This window comes from Cuculus canorus, chromosome 1 (assembly GCF_017976375.1).
Source record: "Cuculus canorus isolate bCucCan1 chromosome 1, bCucCan1.pri, whole genome shotgun sequence".
Classification (NCBI taxonomy): Eukaryota; Metazoa; Chordata; class Aves; order Cuculiformes; family Cuculidae; genus Cuculus; species Cuculus canorus.
Window position 1 is genome coordinate 5527134 of NC_071401.1, and position 17756 is coordinate 5544889.

The following is a 17756-nucleotide window of genomic DNA, read 5'->3' on the forward strand; positions in this document are numbered from 1 at the left end:
GTCTGTGTATCCCAATGGCAAACCTCTGGCTTTCATTGTGTGGGATGGGAGGGTAGGAGATGATGACTGACGTGTTTATATTTACCAAATGTATTTTCACGTGAAAACAAAATCATTCTTTAGATAATACATGCAGAGTAGTCTAATACATAGCAATGGAATTTTACTTACTTCAAACTGTAAGGAAAGCCTTGCACTGGAGCAAATAATACAAGTATTTTTTTCAGGAAGGTTATCTTGAAACCATAAGCAGAGGGAGAGCTCTTATATGAGAAAGGAATTGAGGGAATAAAGTGGGTCAAAAATAGTCTAATAGCAAGTCCCAGTATTTCTTCTGATCTTGTTTCTTACCATAGCTAGTGCAAGATGCTTCAGGTAGATGGCAAGAAACAGAGAATAGTGACAATGAGCTTATCTGCAAGCAAAACGCCTTCTTACAGACTTTTAGAGGTTTTGTAAACACTTACTACCTGTTTGGGGCCTTTTTGATTATTTTAAACAAAAAATATTGAAAACTGGAACACCACCTGTGCTTCTGCCTCCATCTGACTTTGGCTGGAATTTTTATAGCATATGATGATGGAGCTGTCTTCCAGACTCTGCCTTGCAGTGTAGTGCTTTATATAAGTTACAGTGGGAACCTCTGGAAAATTTACCTTAGTTACTTGAACTTCCATATACTTCTAAAAATCCCAACAGGCATCTAATATAAGCACTTATAGATGCAAAAAAAAAAATTCTAAAATGCCTGAAATGGTCAACGAGTTCCCATAGGTGTCTGGAAAGATGACTTTGAGGTTGGCTCCTTGTTGCGAGGTCAGAGTCTCACGCAGGAGGAGCCAAAATCTAGAGCTGCCCCTGCTCTAACCACCATGTAGGATGGGAGGAGTGGACACTTGTTTATAGCAGGTGTTTTGCTTTTACAAATTCTTGTGTCAAATGGAAATATGTCCAAGGGTTTTATTCTGCTTCCAGACTATGCTGGGGGAAAATAGTCCTGTTGGATCTCATTCCTTCTAGGTATTCTGCTAAGCAAGTCTCTGCAATGGGTAATTCAAGATCCTAAAGTCTATCATTTATTCATGTTTACCAAGAGGGCACTTTATGAATGAGAGAATGATTAACTAATGTGATTGAACTAATGAATAATATTGTATTTACTGTTGATGGATGAACAAGAAAGATGTCTAATATGATCTAAACAATAATGTTTTATGCAAATTGAAATCATTGAAGTTTTAACCTTCCTAAGGCAATTAATTTGAAATGCAGCTAGAATTGCTAAACTTATGCACTAACTAATGCAATTTCTAGGTTGTTTATTTGGGAAACATTCATACAGCCCTTTCGCTTGGGTAGGCTTTGTCTAAGTGCATTACTTGAGGCCCCGCTCACCAACTCATGTTTTATGGGGAACATCTAACTTCTTAATACACTTTGGAGAGGATGAATTTATGATATGGCACGTGAGGCGTGTGGAAATGTATGTATTTATCACATGCCAATTTAGGCAGCTTCTGGGTGCCTAGCAACATACTTAGGGACTGAAGTTGCTGGACCAGTGCAGCTAAGTGGATTTATTCCAGCTGAGGATCTGGTTTGTTAAATCACTGTGGCCCTTTATTTTTTACATGAGATCAATGGATGATTCACCCCTTAGTTAAATGCAAAGGTGGAACATGCTATTCTTGTATGGATTTTTTTTTTTTTTTAACGTTCTCTGATTTGCTTTTCAGCGCTGTGGTAGCCAAGTCAGCAGTCTTGATTTATAACCCTTCCAGAGACTTGCAAATGATGCTGGAGAAAAGATTGGTGCAGAGCCTCGGGGACCTGAGGGCTGATTGCCTGCTGCTCTGTGAGAGATTTATAACCAAATTCCAGCCTGTTCCTGTCTCTGCTTATGGAGGCAGACGTTCGTTTGATGCACAAAGCATGAAAAAATCCAAGTCCTTCTGTGAGGCATTACAGCAGCTGCAGATAAAGTCATATGGGCCTTGTAGGGCTGAAACATCTGCAATATTTAAGAGCAGTTTTGGATTTCTCCCTCATCACCCCGGGAGCTTGATTTGCTTTTTTGTTTGGGTTGCCATTATGTTACATGAGAAATTAACTTGGCTGAAAAAGAATTAAAAAAGATTACGTGGAAGTTTAATTATATGTTACCTCTATCTTCCTAGTTGTGGAAATGCTTGAAGCCCGATTCTCCACTGAAAGCTCGGATTTCGAAGCAGTGGTGTGAAATTGGTTTCCAAGGTGACGATCCTAAAACAGACTTTAGAGGGATGGGTCTCCTGGGCTTATATAACTTGGTGTAAGTATGTTCTTCTGTATATGGATTTATGTGTGTCTGAAGTCATGAAAAGCAGCATTACTGGAAGATTTTTAGCAAGACTGTTGGAATAACTTGAAAGTTTTACATACTTCATATAAAAAAAAAAGTTTATTTTCTAGCCCAGCATTTCAGGGACTTCTCTTCTGAAAGGGGTATTTCTTTTGATATTCCTAATTCAAATAGGTAATGCAGCTTGCTAAGCCTATTTTTTTTGTTTCTCTGTGACACAGTACGTTAACACTCTCTTCCCACAAGAAAAAAAACTGTAAAGTATGTTTTTGCCAATATCTAGATTTCCTTAAATTACATGCCCTGGAAGTGAGTGGGTGGGAGGGTTATGTTACTGCTCAGCTTTCTTGTTTGGGAATTTCATGTTGGATTCTTGGGCAAAACACTTGAAATGCAGCCACCACTGGTAGACTTCTGTACTTGGACTACTTCTTCAGTTTCTGTCAATACTCAAAATTAAGTAGTGAGTTTACTATACTCTTCCATCTCATGCACACCAGGTGTTGGGACCATATCTGTGGTTGGTCATTTGGGAATCGATCAGTGACTGTTATTTCATCCAGTCCTTTTATCTACCACAGGTTGTTCTGTAACTTGGAGACATTTGGTACAACAACCTCTCCTGGGCTGATGGGTGGAAGAAATGTTTTGTTGGTTTTTTTTTTTTTTTCACTTTACTTATTAAAGGAAATTAATCATCCACTGTCCGTCTGTCACTCTCTAGCAAAGCTCAGTGGAGGGTCTCAACTCTTGACTCTGGCTTTGAACTTCCGTTGGAGATGAATCCCTACCATGTATTTCATTTCTTAATCTTCTGTGATAACTCTTACCTGTTTAATGAATCTGCCAGATCAAGAAGCCTGAAGTGCATTTTGTTGAGCACAGCAGCAGACGTGCTTTAGTAATTTAAGGCTGCTTTAATCTTTCATTTTGGATTCTGAAAGCTAGCTTAATGAATACAACACATGAAATGCTACTCATACTGCATAAAACACATAATGACCTTTAAAAGAGTGTATGTGGACAGCTTAGTATGATTTAAGATGCTTTTTTTTGTTGTTTCTCTAACAATTCACCCTAAAATGCCCTTCGTTCTGCAGGTATTTTGCTGAATGGGACACTGAGATAGCTCAGCAAGTTCTCTGTGATTCTCTTCAGCCAAAATACAGGTAATACTTGAGATCAGAAAAAGTAACTTGAGAGAGTACTGTCTTGGCTGGTGTTTGGGGGGGAGCTGCTTTGGGTTTCCTTTTTTGTTGGGCACGTGCTTGGATACTGCCAGAGACTTGTGATTTCAGGCACTGATCCTGAAAACTGATCAAATCCCAGAGACAAGCTTGTATACTGAATCTTAGAAACAGTTAAACAATGTTAATTGTTTTCACTTAACTTCTAATTTCAAGTGATTTTGTTATTCTTTTTATTTACCTTTGTTTTTGTCTTTTGCATAATGAAGGGAAATCACTAAGAAGGAACTAAGGTATTTTTTTTTCTTTTTATCTTAGTTTTATGGGACCCTACATGTAAATAAACATAAAGCCATACTGCAGTTTGGCATGTTATAAACTGAAAGTCTCTGTTAGAACAGCAGGAGATCCATATTCCTTTCTCCAAAGTTAACTCAAACAGAGCAATACTGAATACATCTGAGCATGCTTATATATAAAGAATGAAATCAGCCTTGCTTGATGTAGCTAAAGCACTGTATGCTAAACCTGTTTAGTCCCGAACTCATTCAACAAATCTTGGTTGACTTTTATATATAAGAAAAAAAGTCTAAGCAGTCACAAGAGCTGTGACTGACTTCATGATCAAAAGTAGCATAGGCCAAGGGTTTGTTAGTACAGTCGAAGAGCCCTGTGTTTTATAGTCACATAGTCTAGCTGCCTTGACTAGTAAAGGGTCTAATCTGGCTAGTTCAGTCATAGAATCGTAAAGTAATTTGAGTTGGAAGGGACCTTAAAGACAATTCATTTCCAACCCTTCTGCCATGGGTAGGGACACCTCTGACTAGATCAGGCTGCGCAGGGCCCCATCAAACCTGGCTTTGAACACCTCGAGGGATGGGCCATCCACAACTTCCCTTGGCAGCTTGTGCCAGTGCCTCACCACTCTCACAGTAAAGAAATTCCTCCTTATGTCTACTCTAAATCTGCCCCTTTCCAGTTTATACACATTGCCCCTAGTCCTATCACTACAATGTCCTGACTGTTTAGAGATCAGGTACCTCTGAGTGACAAAATTTCTGTTTTATGAACTCTTTGTGAAGAGTTTTATTCTATAATTATTGAAGGGTGGCAGAAATGCATCGTAGCCAGGTACATAGTAATCGGTTGCCTCAAAAGATGCTTTTCTTTTGCCAGTAGTGTTAAATATCCATATAGCAGCTCTACATCTGTATCCTGCTGAAGCTTTTGATCTTCTCAGTATTTTGTGGCTGAGTTCACGATGGTAATTCTATGACAAAAAGCACATCAAGAGTTGGGATGGGTGGTGTAAACCAACAGACTTTGAACCCCAAACGCAGCCCTGAAATTTAGCTTATCTAGGGCTTTTTTAAATATACTGGTGTTCAGTCTCTTCCTGAGAGCATGACACCCTCTCCCACCACTAATCCCAATCTTGTCTTTGTATTGTGGTACCCTTGGACGGTTCTTATTAATGCATGCTGATGAACAGGGATTGTCAATGAAGCTTAAGCAGCATTGTAGAAAATGGCCATGATTTTTGTTTAACTGAACTCTTGCATGTGAAACTGAACTGTACTACCCAGATGCTGATTATTCAGTGCTGACGCTGTGAAGCAAGGAATCCCATTAGTGCTCTTCATTTACATGTTTGATTAGCAAGGACCATCTTGGAGTGCTGTGTGAGCATGTGCAATTTCTATCCTTTGAAAGAGCATTTGGTAGTGGATAGAGATGCTGGTGGTGCCTGTTGTGTTCTTCCTGGTGTGGTTGCTTAGCAGCCGTGCTGGTTTCTCACGTGATTGTGATTGATGTAGCTTCTATTTCTGTTCAACTGTATTGCCTGCTCTCATCCTACATGTGCCACCTTTACTATCCAACCTTCACTTAGGTTTTTTTTTAACTGATGTTATGCCACAACCCACAAAGATGGCTAAGATTTTAGAGGATGAGCATATTTCTGTAAAAACATAGCCATTTAAGAGAAGGTATTTCCTCACATGTGCCTCTGGTAATAATCAGGTCAGGGTGGGTACAAAGCTATTAGCATCTTTAATACTTAACAGCAACAATTTTTAAATACCATATTTATGTGCAGTTCAGGGAATTGTCTTTAGTGTGATATATCAAGTATAGTCCAAGACGGACACTTTCACACGTAGATGTTTATAATTTGGGACCTAAATCTTGCAAGCTCTGATTTGTTTCACTAAGGCAAAAACTCCCACAGGCATGTCTAAGTTGTAGCCTGCTGGTAAAGGTTGTTTCCCTGCCTGCTTTTAGCTGCAGATAAATACAGGCAGTGATTTCTGCTAAACTTGCTTCATTGGCGTAGTTACAGCTAAAGCCTGGTTAGTGGGATGTTGGCTGATTGGCAGCTCTTTTAAATGAAAATGCTGAAGAGAAATTTAATCTAAAACCAAACAGTTCCTTAAATTATTCTGTTTTGAGGGAGGAACCTTCTGTTTCCTTCTAAACTTCTTCGTTATTGTGCCAAATAATAGAAAATACTGTTTCCTATTTTTGGCTGTTGCATGGTTTCCAATTTGCCTGGACATAAAACTTTTTAACAGAGGACTGTTTTTATTGTTTACCTCCTCAAGTGAATCATGCCTTCAGTGACAAGCGTCATGTATATTTCCAATAACGCAAAAGGTCTGATTAGTTAAAAGAAATGCAATATTTTCAACTTCTTTTGTAGTTCAGGCTTCATTGAGGCAGATTGTCTTTGTGGTCAGTATAGAAAATAACTGGCTTTTACTGAGAGCATTGATGTAGACACGTACTTTGTAATGATGAGAGGAGCTTATCAGCAGCTTAACCATTTCAAGTCTTTTTATACAAATCTGTTCAGTCAGAAGAAGAATTAAATGTGACTAGTTGTAACAATGGAGGTAAAATACCCTGTTCAGTCAAAGTGATAACATGGAAAAAACTGAAAGAAAATATCAATTAGCAATGCATGGTAATACCTGCTTTGATTTTGGTTTTTTTTTTTTTGTCTCCAGCCAATTCAGCAAAGCCGAATGGGAGAAGAAAAAGTTTGATAAGGCAATTGGGTAAGTTTAAAAATCTTTTTAAAGCTACCACAAACACAATATTAACAATGATGCTGCATGATTGAGGGGAAAAAGGTCTTTTCTGGTAATCTCAGTGCACATACTAACATGTATTGTCTTAGCCACATCTTCATTTTGATTAAGGATTACAGGAAGAAACAGTTTGAAGTAAGAATTTGGAAAAATAACCCAAAATAGCTGTAGCAAGGAGAAGCTTTCTCTCTGTGCTATGAATACTGCAATGATTAATATCTGTTCAATCCTTCTTAACACATAATGTTAAATTTCACTACTTATTGTGAGAGACAGGTTCTGATCTGCTTTCAGGAAAGTGTAATAGAAAAGAAATAATACAGAGGTTTTTTTCTTCTTAAGCAGTGGGTTTGGTATAGCTGCATTATTTATGAGTATGGAACTGGATGTTCCTTATGAGTATATCTGAAACATTATTCAGCTATGAGCATATCTGAAGTGTTATACAACATTTTAATGCCCTTATTTCACTTCTCTGTGAAACTTGCCATTAGGCCTCGCATTGCGTTTTCTTTTTTTCTTCTTTTTCCTCCTGAAATATGTCAAAGTTGTTGTTTTTTCCAATAAAAGGAGAATATTTTGGTTTGCCTGATGGAGATAACTGGGGAAAAAAAAAAAAAACTAGGATAATCTAGAGAAGGCAACTGTTTGGAGGAGGGGAAAAAAAGTCACTGTATAACAGAACAAGTTTGCTTTTGTCACTAAATGTCAGTGTGGGACATCATATATTTTCTTGAGAAGTGGTCATCGCCAGAAGTGTCAAGTTCTTTATGCAATGGGCTCACGAATTAAGAAAGAACTTATAGTTTCAGAATTCTATTGTGCCTAAATATACCTTCTTTTATCTCTTAGCAGACAGGATTTTGCTTCATGAGTATGGATTTTCTTCCTTCTGTTTCCAATATGCTCTGATTTAGGTTTTTGTCTGTTTTCTGGCCTGCGTATCTAGTTCTCTGTTAGGAAGAAACTGGAGGCAACACAGGCTTTTTAGCCGTGTTTTTATAGGAGAGGTTGAAACTTAGTATTTCTTATATTGGGTGATAAATTCCAGTGGGGCAGCTGGGCTAGAAGAGTAAGTGATGGATCACCCCACAGATGCAGCCACCGTGTGGAGTGCTTGTCCTGTGTCAGAGGCAAACGCAGGAGCACAGGGATGCTGGGCTTGTTCTTATTCTGTAGGAATGAATCTGTGCTGCTCCAGTGAAAGTTCTGGCACAGTGATGGAACTCCTGTTTTCACAGCAACCGTATGTTTCACAAAGAAAACACTGTGATTAGAGTGTGCAAAGCAGGCAGGATAAATGTTTTTCTTGGTTTTCACAACCCCATCTTGGAAGCTCATGAAGGAAGGAGAGAATTAATGCACCTCACTAGCACACAAAATCTGCAATGTCAGTGTCATCAGTGTTTCTTAGTGTGCTGAAATAAGACAAGCTCTCAACAAATGTTGCTACTTCTTTGTTCTTGCAGGTATTCTTTTGCTATTGTGGGCATTAACATAACAGACCTCGCATACAACCTGCTTGTGAGTGGAGCTCTGAAGACCCATTTCTACAATGTCGCTCCAGAAGCACCAACACTAACTCACTTTCAACAGACATTCTGTAAGTGGCAGGAGTGTGGGAAATACATAATTTGTACTCCTGCTAACACTCTTCTACTGCCTGTAGCTCGTGCTGTGTCAGAAGATTTATCATGCTAGTCTTACTCACCTGTCTTGAGGATGCTTGGGTTCAGCTCTTAGTTGTGAGACATGGCACTACCACGCCAAGGGTTAAGCAAATGAAATAACAGCAACAAAGCAAACAAAGAAAACAACAAGTGGTGTCCCCCAGGGCTCAGTGCTGGGTCCAGTTCTAGTCAATATATTTATCAGTGACCTGAACAAGGGGATTGAATGCACCCTTAGAAAGTTTGAGGATGACGCTAAGCTGAGAGGAAGTGTCGGTCTGCTTGAGGGCAGGGGGGTCTGCAAAGGGATCTGAACAGGCCAAATTGGTGGGCTGAGGCCAACAAGATGAGGTTCAACAAGGCCAAGTGCTGAGTCCGGCACTTCGGACGCAACAATGCCATGCAGCACTAGAGGCCTGGGGAAGAGTGGCTGGAAAGCTGCCTGGCAGAGAAGGATCTGGGGGTGTTGGTAGATGGCTGACTGAACGTGAGCCAGCAGTGTGTGCAGGGGGCCAAGAAGGCCAATAGCATCTTGGCTCATATCAGAAACCATATGGCCAGCAGGTCCAGGGAAGTGATTGTGCCCCTGTAGTTGGCACTGGTGAGGCCACACCTTGAATCCTGTGTTCAGTTTTGGACCCCTCACTATGAGAAGGATGTTGAGGGAGGTCCTAAAGCATGTCCCGAGAAAGTCAACAAAGCTGATGAAGGGGCTGGAGAACAAGTGTTATGAGAGGCAGCTGGGGGAACTGGGGTTGTTTAGCCTAGAGAAGAGGAGGCTGAGGGGAGACCTTATTGCTGTCTGCAACTGCCTGAAAGGAGGCTGTGGTGAGGTGGGTGTTGGTCTCTTTGCCCAAGGGACAGGCGATAGGGTGAGAGGGAGTGGCTTCAAGTTGCACCAGAGAAGGTTCAGATTAGACATTAGGAAAAATTTCTTCACTGAAAGGGTTCTTAGGTACTGGCTGATGCTGCCCATGGAGGTATTTAAAAGATAGGTAGATGAAGCATTTAGGGACATGGTTTAGTAGTGGACAGGTATGTTTGGACTTGATCACTAAGGCCCTTTCCAAGCTGGGGATTCTAGGTTGGAACAAAATGTCTGAATATGTGACACTTCTGTCTTCTTAGAGTAGTTTTAAATTATATTATGAAACTAAAGGTATTTTAAAGAGCTTCTGGATATTGCTTCCCCATAAATCCTATCGCCTTGAGATGTTTACATCTGTGTTCCAGTGTTAGCCTCCACCCTCCGGAGTTGTCCCCCCTCAAAATAATACTTTCCCAGCTATTTTCCCTGTATTTGAGCATCCCTTCTACAGCCTTCACAGACCTGTCTAGGGAATTGGTTCAGTCGTCATCCCTGGAGGTATTTAAAAGATGGGTAGATGTGGCACTTAGCGCCATGGTTTTGTGGGACTTGGCAGTGTTAGATTCATGGTCGGACTTGATATCCGAGATCTTTTCCAACCCTAAGTGATTCTATATCATATTCTTGGTTCTAGTTTCTTGCCATGTCTAAAGTCCCCCACCACTGAATCTGAGGGATGAAGAGACATATTTTAGTACCTTTACAGTGTTTTGTTGCCACTGCCAAAGTCTTGGCTGCAGGAGGGACTGTTCTCCTGGCTAAGCCTGGGACTTAGCTCTAGGACGAGTGTGTCTGTTGACCAACATGGTCAGTCCATCGTGGCGATGTCGGAGGGAGAGCTGATTTTGACAGCTCTTCCCTCTACAACCCCCGCCTGTATGAGTTGTGAAGTGGAATAAAACTTGCATGAGGATCTGGTGTAGTAATGGACCAATGAAGGTGGTGGATGCTCCTAAATGATCTGCCTACCATCCTAGCAAAAACTTGAGGTCATCAAGTGGACATTATTGCAGAGGAAGCATCAACAGACAAACTTGCCTGGAGCAAGGACAATTCATCCAGAGGTTATCTGTTTGAGTCTGACAAGTCTCTGCTCTTATGCTCTTGCAGTTTCTCTCCTTTCCCTACTGCAGTCATCCTAGGTTTCCTTCAAATTTATATTCAACTTAAATTTCAAGGTATATTAGGAAAATATAAGTTAGAAGTATGTGCTTTGTAATTGTCATACAATAGAAATAAATGGATAAAATCAATTAAGCCTTTTATACAGCAAATAGCCTCACTTTCTCTAATACGGAAAACTCACTTGCACATTTTGCTGTGTTTGGGTGGAAGGTTATACTATTTCAATGGTTCCTTTGCTGTGGAAATTGGGATCAAGAGATTGGGTCCAGTTCAAATCCTAATGCTGTATGTAACATTTTTCTTGTTGGTCAAACTAAGTCTGAGCATAGCACAGAGCTGAGAGTGTAAAGGCCTTATCAGAACCTGGAGATTAAACCCACTTTGGAATCGAGATTCTTCTGTAAAAGGGATGTCTTACTAAAGCTAGTGGTTCTTTATATCACTCTATCATTCATCTTGTCAGGATGATAGGCGTAAGTGTGAAACAATATTTCCAGTAAGGTCATGCATACACGAGGTGAAGTTGTGCATGAGGAGGAAGTGTTAATACAGAAAGATGTTATGGTGAATGTTACATTACCTACGAGTGCACTCTGTTTTAGTGGAGAGTAAGCAATGTTCCCAGGAGGAAATATCTGTGAAGCAGAACTTGAAAATAAACAAAAGGCTGGTGGAGCAGCATCAGCAGCATCTTCCCGTGCTTTTATACTCTTTGATTTAATGTTTTAGTTCACATGCCTGTATGTCAAGACAACTACTGACTCGTGTATTTACTATGAGAAGTTCTGCCAATGTATTATATTCATCAAATTTTGGGTTCGTTCAAAATGGGTTTAGTCTTGTCCCTGCTCAGTGTTGTGAGCTGTCAGACCTCAGTGACCAGAATTGTCTGTGTAAATCATAATTGGTAATTGCAGCTTTCTTTTCTGATTTTGTATGTGATCTTTACATGTTGTACTTACCTCTTTTACTTCTCTTTTTTTATTATTTTGTAGGCTATTTAATGCACGAATTCCACAAATTCTGGATTGAAGAGGATCCACTAGACATAATGGAGTTCAATCGTGTTAGAGAGAAATTTCACAAGCGAATCTTGAAACAGCTCCAGAACCCAGAAATGGCTTTGTGCCCTCATTTTGCTGCATCAGAAAGTTTAATCAATATGTAGTTCCTCATTTGATTTTATTTGGAAACACTGTCTCACTCTTGTGTTAGATCACCGGTTAGACCATCACTAGCACACTGAATGACCATGGTGATTGTATGCATGTTTTTGGTGCAGTATTCATCCGGTTTTGTCACACATACTAGATCCCCTTATGCTTCTCTCGTTGGGGGTTTATCATTTGAAATGAGTGCTCATATTGCGGCATTATGCAGTGTTACATTCTGAATTGATGTCCAGGTATCAGAGTTTTTCTATTTTTTTAGACTTTCCTCATAATTCAGCATTGGCAATTGAATTGTATTTCTCTAGCTGTGTTTTTGTATATGTGGACTAAGTAGCTGGATCTTGTGTTGTGAAAGCTTTTTAACTTCTTGGTATGTTTCAAGATAACTACTGGCATTTCAAGCAAAATGTGTTTGGACTTCATCTAAAGGATAATGTGTGTAATTTAATCTGATGCAGGCAAACACATTAAAGACAAATTTTCTCCATGCAGTTATATATGCTTAATGCAGAGTTAATGAGGTTTATGAGATACGAGCTTCAGTGAGAAGAGTTCATGCAGAATTACAATCAAGCTCCACAGCTGCATGAATACCAAATAGTCTGGTGATGCTAATACCACAGCTGGTTAAGGGATTGGGAGAACAAGCAGTGTTCTTCTCTATCCCGCCAGTTGCAGGGAATTATGAGGGAATAAACAGGAAGAGCTAGCAGATCAATGCCTGGCTCCAAGACTAGTGCCACAGGCAAGGCTTTGAGTTCTTTAATCATGGCTTGATTTACATGTCACCAGGTCTGCTGGCAACTGATGGGTTACACCTGACTCAAAGTGGGGAAAGGATGCTGGGACAAGGGTTTGTGGGACTTAGGAAGAGATTTAAACTAGATTTGAAGGGAGAAAGCAGACTCGCTGGAGATAAACCTGTCGATAAAGTGCTGACGTTTGTGGGATGGTGTGAGATTCTTCAGTCTGCCGTCCTAGTGGAGGCTGGGAATGGAGATCCATGTGGCAGCAAAAGACACAAGGATCAGTGATGGATTAGTAACTGTGGAAGCTCCTGAGAATGGCCAGGTAGGAATGACGCTTTCTCCCTGCAAAAAGGTGCCAACTGAAGTGCATCTATACTAATACACGCAGTGTGGGCAGTAAACAGGAGGAACTGGCAGCCATTGTGCGGTGGGGAAGCTACGATATAATTGCCATTACGGAAACATGGTGGGATGATTCACACAACTGGCATGCAAGGAAGAAGAGGCTATGGGATGGCCTTGTATTTTAAGGAATGCATTGACTGTCTAGAGCTTAACTATAGTGACAATAGGGTTGGGTGTTTATGGATGAGAATCAAGGGAAAGGCAAACAAGGCAGATATCATGGTGGGAGTTGGTTGCAGGCCACCAGCCAGGAAGAAGAAATAGATAAAATATTCCATAGGCAGCTACAAGAAGTCTTATGTTCGCTTCTCCTTGGGAGAATTCAGCTTCCCAGGCATCTGTTGGAAATACAATGTAGCAGAGAGGGAACAGTCCCAGAGGTTCCTGGAGTGTGTGGAAATTACCTTCCTGACACAGGTGAAGGAACCCACAATGGAAGGTGACCTGCTGTTTGTGAACAGAGAAGGTCTTGTGAGGGATGTTACGATTGGAGATAATCTTGAGCACAGCAATCATGAAATGATTGAGTTTTCAGTTCTTGGAGAAGTAAGGAGGGGAGGTAGCAGAACTGCCACCTTGGACTTCTGGGGGGCAGACTTTGGCCCGTTTAGGGACCTGGTTGGCGGAATCTCTTGGGAGGGAGTCCTGAAGGGCAAAGGAGTCCAGGAAAGCTGGATGCTCTTCAAGAAGGAAATCTTAATGGCACAAGAGCAGACTGTCCCTGTGTGCTGAAAAACAAGCCTGTGGGGAAGATGGCCAGCCTGGCTGGACAAAGAACTTTGGAGCTCAAAAAAAAGGGAGAGTTCATGGTCTTTGGAAGAAGGAGCAGGCAACTCAGGAAGACTACGAGGTTGCTGTGAGGCTGAGCAGGGAAAATCTAGAAAGGCCAAAGCCCAGCTAGAACTTAATCTGGTGACTGCTGTAGAAGGCAATAGAAAATGTTTCTACAAATACCTTAGCAACAAAAAGGAGGATCAAGGAGAATCTCCATTTTTTATTGGATATGAGGGGAAACATAGTGACCAGGGATGAGGAAAAGGCTGAGGTACTAAATACTTTCTTTGCGTCAGCCTTTAGAGAGAAAACCAATAGTACTCTGGCTACCCAGCCCTCTGAGCTGGAAGACAGGTATGGGGAAGCACAATGAAGCCCCTATTATCCATAGGGAGATGGTTAGTGACCTGCTACATAGTAGAGATATACACAAGTCTATGGGGCCAGATGTGATCCACCCAAAGGTCCTGAGAGAGCTGGTGGAAGTGCTTGACAAGCCACTTTCCATCATTTATCACTGGTCCTGGCAAGCTGGGGAGTTCCCAGTTGACTAGAGGCTTGCAAATGTGATGCCCATCTACAAGAAGGGCCAGAAGGAGGACCCCCAGGGTACTCCAGACCTGTCAGTCTGACCTTGGTGCCAGGGAACGTTATGGAGCAGCTCATCTTGAATGCCATAATGTGGCATATGCAGGACAACCAGGTGATCAGGCCCAGTCAGCGTGGGTTCAGGTAGGGCAGGTCCTGCTTGACTAACCTGGTTCCTATAAACAGGTGACCTGCCTAGTGGATGAGGAAAAAGATGTGGACATTGTATACCTGGATTTTAGTAAGGCGTTTGACACTGTTGGCCACAGTGTTTTCCTAGAGAAGCTGGTGGGCCATGGCAGGATACACTTCCCTGGGTAAAACACCAGCTGGATGGCTGAGCACAAAGGGTTGTGGTGAATGGAGTTAAATCCAGCTGGCAGCCAGTCACCAGTGGTACTCTCCAGGGCTCAGTACTGGGGACAGTTCTGTTTAATATGTTTATCAATGACATGGACAGGGGAATCAAGTGCACCCTCAGTAAGTTTGCAGTAGAAACTAATTAGAGTGGGAATGTTCATCTGCCTGAGAGTAGGCAGGCTCTACAGAGGGACCTGGACAGGGTGGATCAATGGGTCAAGGCCAATTGCATGGTCCTGCACTTGGGTCACTACAAGGCCATGCAACACTAGGGGCTGGCTGAGGAGTGGCTGAAAAACTGCCTGGAGGAGAAGGATATGAGGGTGTTGATTGATAGCTGGTTGAATATGAGCCAGTAGTGTGCCCAGGTAGCCAAGAAGGCCAATGGCATCCTGGCTTGCATCAGGAATAGTGTGGCAGCAGGAGCAGGGAAGTGGCTGTGCCCCTGTACTTGGCATTGGTGAGGCTGCACCTCAAATACTGTGTTCAGTTTTAGGCCCCTCACTACAAGAAGGATATTGAGGTGCTGGAAGATGTTTAGAGAAGGGCAACAAAGCTGGTGAAGGGGCTGGAGCACAAGTCTTCTGAGGAGTAGCTGAGGGAACTGGGATTGTTTAGCCTGGAGAAAAGGAGACTGGGGGGGACCTTACCACTGTCTACAACTACCTGAAAGGAGGTTATAGGGAGGTGGAGGATGGTTTCTTCTCTCTAGTAGTGACTGAGAGGCTGAGGGGAAATGACCTCCGGATGCGTCAGGGGAGATTTAGATTGGATATTCAGAGGAATTTCTTTACTGAAAGTGTTGTTAAGCATTGGAATAGGCTGCCCAGGAATATGATTGAGTTGCCATCCATGGAGGTATTTAGAAGATGAGTAGATGTCATACTTCAGGATGTGGTCTAGTGGTGGGCTTAGCAGGGCTGGACTCGATGATCTTAAAGGTCTTTTTCCAACTGAAACCATTCTATGATGCATTCACAGTGAACTGCAAACACCCTCACAACTACTGGGTATAGGCAGGGGCCAAAAATTAGATCATGAGGCTGTTGTCAGCGACACCACCATGCTGAAGCATGGTCTAAATTCCTGCACATTCCTTTGAATATAGAGGAGTTAGTATTTTGTGTTGCGTGTTAGAAGGCAACGTGATTTGGTCGCGTTGTGCTTGGTGAATTTAGGGGAGCAAAAATCTATATATTTTTTCAAACTACTGAAAATATTGCTTCGGTTGTCAATTCAGTTCCTAAGAACTGGGAGAAATAATTGATTAGAAGGTTTAGAGTGAAACCACTTGAGTTTCCCATTTAAAAAAAAAAATAATAATATGGCAAACTGCCTTTTTTTTTCTAAAAAGATAAATGAATAGAAGTATCTGACTCCAAGATTGTGTAGTATATTGAACAGCATCTACCATGGCATTTCATACCCATGGTATTTTTTACCTTTTAACCAATCAATTTTAGTATTATATGTTTGTGTAAATCACTTGCATAAAGAGATTAAATTGAGTAGTCTCCAACTACTTGTGAATTATATGAATAAATTATATGTCATTCTAAACTGAAGCCCTGTGGGTTTTATTTTTGAGATATGTGATAATACAGATGAAAGCTCTTTTACATTAATGGATCAGGTAAAAAGGGATGTAACAGCTCTGTGTTATTTCCCTACTCTGAAGGATCATCTGAACTTTCTTGGGTCAGGTTCTTTATGCCATTTCTAGTTACAGCTTGGGCCATCATTTTAGCAGTTGGAGTGGTTAAAGTTCTTGGGAAACTCCTTGGATTTAAGCCCTCTCATTTCTTTGCTAAAATAGAGGATGGGGACTCTGCAGGCCTGGAAACTTGCACTCCCCGCAGAGTTAATCAGCAAAACTCTATCAGTGGTGTTATAATTAGTCTTCTCCAATGAATTTTGAAATATGAAACTGGAAATATTGACTATTGCATATTTTGCATGAAAATACAAGGAATAGAACTGTGCATGTTTAAGTTAATACCATTTATTTTGGAAAGTGGTTATTCATAATCATTGCATCACTCTTGAAGCTTCTAAAATAAGTTTCTAGCAACAGATTTCATTGTTTTGGATCTTAGACTTGCTTTCTTTCCCTGCCCCGTTCTGGTTTAATTACTTTCTGCGATTTGTTGGACTATGCTAGTTTATTTTTAATACTCTGCACTGGAATTCATGGAGTTGGGGGGAGGCATGAAGGTCCCTGCTACCTTCCTACTGATGTGATCCTCTCAGTTGTTATGCCTTGTCTCAAGGTGTCAACTTCAAATAAAATCAGAAAACGTCATCTGGCTCCGTGTCAGATTATGTCACTACAATGTAGCTTCTTTGGGTGATTGCTTTTCCTGTCTTGCAGGGAAATGGATTTAATGAAGCTAAGTGTGAAATTCTTTCTCCTGTGGAGACCCTGCGTGCTGGTGCCTGCAGATCTTATCATCCTGCTCACTTGTGCTTCAGCTTTGGCCTGTGACATCTTTGCTCTCAAAATTCTTGTCCAGCCTAGGGCAGAAACCATCCCTGATGGCTGCCAAACTGTGTGCTGCTGAGGGAGGATGTCTGGCTACTACTGCTTTCCCTTCTCCCCAAGAATAGCCACTTCCTACAATGTAGACCTATAAACTTGTCTTTACGAAATTAGAATTTATACTATGATCGATGCATTTCCAAACTGACCTATGAGGAACTGGATGCTGCTTCCCTAGTGAGAAGAAAATGAAAGAAATGGGGTGGGGAGGAAGTATTAAAAGTTGTTTCAAGAAAGCAGAATCAATATTTACACTTACCATAGGTTGAAGATTTTAGTTTAATTACGAGTAGAGAAGATTTAGGTTGGATTTTCTGAAAAGCTTTCCACAGCCTCATGATTGCTAACTTCACCTGACAGCTCCCCTGGAGGCTCCCGTGAAGCCGGCTGGATGCCTCCTGCTGGGAAAACATCATCCCTGGCCCTGCGTGGCTTGGACAGCAAGGGCTTCCTGCCCAGTCTGTAATACTCTGTGGAACCCTTCTTTTTTAACAGGTATTTTTCCCAGGCAAATAATTTCCATTGGCAGGACATTGGGGGTGCTGGTTGACAGCCGACTGAACATGAGCCAGCAGTGTGCCCAGGTGGCCAAGAAGGCCAACGGCATCTTGGCTTGTATCAGAAATGGGGTCACCAGCAGGTCCAGGGAGGTGATTCTCCCTCTGTACTCAGCACTGGTGAGACCGCACCTTGAGTACTGTGTTCAGTTCTGGACCCCTCACCACAAGAAGGATGTTGAGGCTCTGGAGTGTGTCCAGAGAAGAGCAACAAAGCTGGTGAGGGGGCTGGAGAACAAGTCTTATGAGGAGCGGCTGAGAGAGCTGGGGTTGTTTAGTCTGGAGAAGAGGAGGCTGAGGGGAGACCTTATTACTCTCTACAACTACCT

General features: G+C 41.6%; 1 protein-coding gene across 5 annotated transcripts in view; it reads left to right on the forward strand.

Moving 5' to 3' along the window:
- ELMOD1 (ELMO domain containing 1) overlaps positions 1-16628 on the forward strand; it is a 52908-nt gene extending 36280 nt beyond the window's left edge. For 3 of the 5 annotated variants that reach the window (XM_054055978.1, XM_054055975.1, XM_054055977.1), the window contains exons 7-12: positions 2178-2311; positions 3442-3510; positions 3798-3821; positions 6537-6587; positions 8090-8223; positions 11279-16627. In XM_054055978.1, the coding sequence (XP_053911953.1) occupies positions 2178-2311; positions 3442-3510; positions 3798-3821; positions 6537-6587; positions 8090-8223; positions 11279-11451 (585 nt within the window). In that variant the 3' untranslated portion in view covers positions 11452-16627. Of the gene's footprint in view, positions 1-2177; positions 2312-3441; positions 3511-3797; positions 3822-6536; positions 6588-8089; positions 8224-11278 lie in introns of all 5 variants that reach the window. The other 2 variants (XM_054055979.1, XM_054055980.1) reach the window with 2 other exon arrangements.
- Positions 16629-17756: the final 1128 nt, after the last annotated feature.